The sequence below is a fragment of the Meriones unguiculatus genome, chromosome X (assembly GCF_030254825.1).
Source record: "Meriones unguiculatus strain TT.TT164.6M chromosome X, Bangor_MerUng_6.1, whole genome shotgun sequence".
In the NCBI taxonomy this organism is placed as follows: Eukaryota; Metazoa; Chordata; class Mammalia; order Rodentia; family Muridae; genus Meriones; species Meriones unguiculatus.
Genome location: NC_083369.1, coordinates 57590775 through 57596774, shown reverse-complemented (window position 1 = coordinate 57596774; position 6000 = coordinate 57590775). Strand labels below are relative to the sequence as shown.

Here is a 6000-nt window from a genome sequence, read left to right as displayed (position 1 = left end):
TCTATTTCTTCTACTATGAATAGTAACTATTGAATGATGATGATACATATAGAGGGGAGAATAATACCACATTGTGTGCCAAATGAGCTCCTACTTTACATAATATAAAAGTTCTCTTGACTATTTTGTATGTAGATGGACACACAAGTATTTTTATTTATGAAAGTGCAGAGTACATGAAAAATGAAAAAAAATGAAAGATTAACTACCAAGGAAATGACATTCAAATCGTGATGAGATGGCAATGTGGATTAAGCACAAATATTAGTACTTGAGGGGTATTTGGTTATTTTATCTATGTGTGTGCTTTACTGTAGGTGTGCCTGTGCACCATGTGGGGGGTCTGCTCCCTGTGGAATAGGGAGTCCCTTGAAATATGGGGGTGCTGGGAATCACATCGAGGTCCTCTGCAATAACAAGTGTTCTTAAACGCTTAGCTATCTCCCCACTGTCCTTGAAAAGTTTCGTTTTGTTGATAAAATATTGCTATGTAGTTCTGACTGACCCGGAACCAGCTGTGGGAAACAGCCTGCTCTCCAACCTGAGGCAATCCTATTGTCTCTATACCCCGAGTACTGAGATTACAAACATCTGTCACATTGCCTAGCTTTGCTGTGTTACACTGTGAAAAAGGGGTAAAACTGAAATTTTAGTGAAGGCTCTGAAGGACAGGAGAAACTTGTAGCCTCAGTAGGGAATAGGTAATAATCCTCGGGAACCTGATGCTACTTGTCTCTAGTAACCAAGAAAAGGCAAATAGAAACAAAAAAAGGTGCGTGAAAATCCCCATTGTGTTTGGGGTCAGGAGATTCTGGCAAGTGCTGGCAAACGGTCGCCAAAGTGGTTACTAGGGATCTGAGCCAGGCAGTGACGCGCGCCCCTCACGTGACCAGGAGCCTATGTCTGCCCAAGTCCTTCTCATCCCGGTCCTTTTTGCCTGTCCAGACACCGTCTTTCTATTACCCTTTGGTCGAGAAGGAAAGCAGAAGTAAGTTCCCTGGATCCTCTACATTTGGTGATTGTCGGTGGTGGTTTGTAAGCAGAGGGATCTTACCTGCAAGGCAGAATCCCGATCTCCAGCCCCGCCCCCCGCTTCCCTCCGCCCCCGTCCATAGTTTTGGTGCAGAAAATAGTGGTCTTGAGAGTCGGGTGGGGTACAAAGGACAATGCTCTATGTGAGGTCTGAGGAAGGTGAATTCCAAGGGAACTGTCTTGGGGTTGCTAGCTGGTGCCCACAAAAAGGGGTGTGCGTCATTGCTTTGGTTTCTCCTCCCCCTATCCCTGTCCCCTACCCGGTCTGGAATCTAACTGTAGCAGCTCTCACCTAGGCCTCAAAGGGGACTATAGGGGCCGGAGGATGGGTTAAGGGTGAGCGGCGGGACAGCATCAGGGTCTGTGATTGAACACTGAGGGGAAGGGTCTGCAGACTTCATTGCTCCGCCCCTGTCACTGCAGGAGAGGCCTTCTGGCAAGGCCTGCTGGGAAAAATGGTGGTCAATCGGGAGGGAGGGGTCTCACTGCGCTGCAGCGGCGGGATAGCCCCGGAGCCTTTGAGTGAGTAAGATTTAAAGACACCGTTTCCAGTTAGGGAAAGGCAGAGAATGAAAAGTGTAGCCAGGGTGTTGCCCTAGCCCGCCAAGTATTGTGACTCTATTCTGCTTTTTCTTGATTCAAGAAAAACTGCTTGAAGAAGAAAATTCTCAACATGGAAAACGCATGCAAAGAAAATGAAGAGCCACCGCAGACCACTCTAAAGATCGAAGAAGAGCAGCCTCCTGTGGAGCAGTCTCTTGAAAATCAGTGTTCTGAAGAGGACCAATCCTCTGAGGATCTGTCCTCAGAGGAGCAGTCCTCAGAGGAAGAGTTCTTTCCTGAAGAGCTTCTACCCGAGCTGCTGCCAGAGATGCTGCTCTCTGAAGATCGTCCTCCGCAGGAGTGCCTCTCAAGGAAGAACTTGTTCGAGGACCGTATTCCCATGGAGCAACCTCCCTGTGGGGTGGGCAAACACAAGCTAGAGGAGGGAAGTTTCAAAGAAAGGCTGGCCCGTTCCCGCCCTCAATTTAGAGGAGACATACACGGCAGGAATTTAAGTAATGAAGAAATGATACAGGCAGCTGATGAGTTGGAAGAGATGAAAAGAGTGAGAAATAAATTGATGGTAATGCATTGGAAGGCAAAACGGAGCCGTCCTTACCCTATTTAATGTGTCCCACCTTTTATTGTTTTGCATTGCTACCTGGACCCACTGTTTGCATCTTCTCATATGCCATTTCCCTTTGTTGTAATTTTTGTGCAGTTTTATTTCAGGTGTTTGACTTGTAACTGGCACAGGATGTTTTTTTTTTAACCTTCTAAAATCTGAGTATGATCCATTTGCATGGAAAGATATACATTATATATGTGTGGTGATAAAAACAAAGGGTATATACATAGCATCCCATTTTTGTAAAAGGAAACATTTCTATATTATTATGCAAAGAAAAGCTAAAAACTATGTACTTAAAGGCTAACTAATATTGGTTATCTGTGTGGTAAAGATAATAGGTGATTTTTATATTTTTAAAATTTTGCTTTATCTAAAGTCTCACATTTCATGATGAACACATTTTATTTATGTTGTACAACAAACAATATAATGAAAAATGTGAAGCAATTCTAAAAAAACAAAACTTGTTAATCAGCTTATAAAGACAATGTGCTGCTTAATAAATATTTATCAGAACTTAAAAGTTAACCCTGTTTCTTCTGAATCTCTTTTCTAAGATTTATCTTTTTATTTTATGTATATGAGTGTTTTGCCTATACCAGGTGTGTGCATAGTGCCTGTAGAGATCAGAAGAAGTCGTTGGATCACCTGGTTGGATCTGGAGTTACAGATGGTTGTGAGCCAACACATGGATTCTGGGATTTGGACCCAAGTCCTCTGGAAGAGCAACAAGTGCTCATAACCACTGAGACATCTCTCCAGCACCTCTTCTGAATCTCTTAAGCAAAAATATAAATGAGATATTTACTGTCAGTAGGAATAACATTTTCAAAGTAAGTAGGAGTAAGACATACCTTACAGTGCTGCTGTGAAACTAAATAAGAAAAGGATCCTTTGTGATCTGTTTCATGGTAGGCCCTCCGCCAACCTCTGTAGATTCCTTTGGAGCATGGGAAATTAATAGCTAAAGGAGCTCTCACATTTTTGTTGTTGTTTATTTGTTTGAGACAGGGTTTCTCTCTGTAGCCCTGGCTGTAGACCAGGCTGTTCTCAAACTCACAGAGATCCACCTGCCTCTGCCTCCCTGAGTGCTGGGACTACAGGCATGCACCACCACACCCAGCTATATGAAGTCTCATTTGTGCTCACTAAAATTTCTTGTGAGATTCCAAATGAGTGCCACATTCTGTTTGTGTTCTGCTGTGCTGTCATGTATTACCTTACCTGCCAAGTACTGCTGCCCCTTCTCCTAGGTCATGCTGTTTCCACTGGCCCCTATTGCAGTTATATTTTATCCTGAAGGTATAAAACCTCACTGTTTTACAATCTCAAGTGAGCCACAGCTATAGTGTTTCTCCTCTAGACCTATGGAGAATGTCCCTTCTTCTTGCATTACTATTAAACATACTCAAGTGTATATAGCCACAATGCTGTTGAGTTTGATATAGTAACAGAATGCTCAAATATATTTTTAAATGCTGAGCAAAATGGCCTTTTCTAAAAGATGCCACAATCTGTATTTCATCCAACGAAATATTTTAACTCATAATATGTCCTGAAAATCTACAAATCATCTATAAACTTAGTTTCAATATAAACGAAGCACATGTTGCATGTTCAGAATATTTTGTAGGTTATTCCCTGATGATAAAGGTTTAGGTAGTTTCTGGCATTTTACTATTACAAACATCCCATCATGGCCGTTCATTTTTTAAAAAATTCTCAAGTTTGCCCTTTGATAATTTCAAATAGGCAGAAGATGCATTCTGATTGCCATAACTCTCCATCATCTCTAGTCCCAGTACTTCCTCTGTTATAATTACCTTTCCTTCCTCTGCCTTTTTAAAAAATATATTATTTATTTTTAGTTCATGTGCATTGGTGTTTTGCCTACATGTATATCTTTGTGAGGGTATCAGATCCCCTGTATGGTCGTGAGCTGCCATGTGGGTCCTGGGAATTGGACCCAGGTTCTCTGAAAGAGCAACCTGTGCTTTTAGTCACTGAATATCTCTGCAGCTGCTCTCTGCCTTTTTCTTTTCTTCCAAACATCTTTTTTTTTTTTTTTTTTTCTGTTTTGAGAACCATGGAGTTTAACTAGAATGATCAGTGTTACCTTGGGCATGGAACTATCCATTTTGAGACCTGGTGAGTTCATCAGTGGGTACAGTGAGTAAAAACAATGACTGTCCTCCCTGAGACTCCATCAATAACCAAGAATCTTTCAGGGAAGAATAGGGCCCCATAGGCCCTTTCCTGGTCCATGATCAACTGTTAACAGGGACAGTAATCTTATCTGTCATATAAGCACAGATATTGTGAAGTTGTGCTTGAAATTGGCTGTACCTTGTCCAGAAGACAGCACTTCATAAACCTTCTTCTTTCAGAGATTTTTGAAGACTATTTTGAAAGATTTATTTTATTATTTGTCTGTGTCTCTCAGTCTCTGTCTCTAACTCTGTGTGTGCCTGTGTGCCTGTGTGTGTGTGTGTGTGTATGTACCAGTGTGTGTGCACCAGTGTGTGTGCAAGAGCCCACAGAGATCAGAAGAGAACTTGTAGCCTCTGGAGCTGGATTTATACTCAGTTGTCTGTAACCTTACATAGATTCTGGGTACTAAATTCAGGAGGAATTCTTCCTCTGGAAGAACAGCAACTTCTTTTAACTTCTGAGCCATCTCTTTAGCATCAATATCTTTCAGCTTTTATGTTCTTCTGATCCTCGTCCTAGATGATGACAGACCATTAGAGGGGTTGTTATAAATGTTCTGTTTAAGGCTGAGCACTCAACTATTAATTATTCTCAGAACTCTGGGCAGCCAGGTGTTATTCACCACTTTTCACATAATGGCCATTATTGATCATGCCTCCTTGTATTTTTATTTGTTTCTCTCCATATAATATGCACACACACCCAATTATTCTAGCCGGAAGCAGAATTATTCTAACTAGAAGCAGAATAATTGGGTCAAAAGATGCATCTATGACACACTACCAAACTAGTCTTTGTAATAGGCATGTGCTATCCAAATCCTTTCTAGCCGGTCTAATCCACTTATGTCTTTGAGGCAAAACCTCCATGCCTTCTCTGAGGTTCCTATCTTCTGTTCAGCAAAATCCCATTCAGTCAGTTCCAGAGGATATTCCTAATAGTCACCAAACCAAGCTGTTAGGTGTCCTTTCCTGCTGTTCCTAAAGTACCAAGTGACTTAAACTTTTATTATTGTTGTTGTGTTAAAATTATTTTAGGCATCTACTTCTTCTGTAAATTGTTGAACTTCTCAAAGAAGCCTGTCTCTTTCTCACCAGCATATTCAGGACATAGTGCTGAGCAAATACTCATTAAACCAAATAGCTAAGAGTCCAGTGCTATCTCCTCCACTCCAAACTCTGTTATCCACACCTAAAGCTGAGGTTTGTTGTTCTGGGTCCTTTAGTGAGTCCCTCATATAAAAATAGTAGCTGCTTAATGTGGTAGAGCATATCAATGAAATCCAGGTTGGAGCAAGTACTTTCCTTTGGGATTACATGGATTCCAGGAAAGGTGGTAGCAGACTCTCTGGAGGATATTTCCATACAGAGCAAGTGATGCTCTTGTTATATCACAAAAGCTGAGCCATCTCACCAAATGACAAAAGTCAATTATTGGAAAAGGCATGATGTTGGTACAGAATATGTTTTGTTATGATGATCTAGGTGATCAGAACTGGCTGCATGATCATCCTAAAGACCACCTGAGCTAACAACTTTAAATGAAGATCTTGTATAAGAACTCAGAATTGCTTATTTTTATTT

At 41.3% G+C, this 6000-nt stretch overlaps 1 protein-coding gene across 2 annotated transcripts; it reads left to right on the top strand.

The window, feature by feature from the left end:
- The first annotated feature begins 831 nt into the window (after window positions 1–831).
- Tceal1 (transcription elongation factor A like 1) lies at window positions 832–2734 on the top strand. 2 transcript variants are annotated; one of them, XM_021661596.2, is made up of 2 exons: window positions 832–988; window positions 1676–2734. In XM_021661596.2, the coding sequence occupies exon 2, from the start codon at window positions 1706–1708 to the stop codon at window positions 2201–2203; it is 498 nt and encodes a 165-aa protein (XP_021517271.1). In that variant the 5' UTR covers window positions 832–988; window positions 1676–1705; the 3' UTR covers window positions 2204–2734. The 2 variants fall into 2 exon arrangements, with proteins under 2 accessions (XP_021517271.1, XP_060230762.1); XM_060374779.1 differs by lacking the exon at window positions 832–988 and adding an exon at window positions 1536–1554.
- The last annotated feature ends 3266 nt before the right edge of the window (window positions 2735–6000 follow it).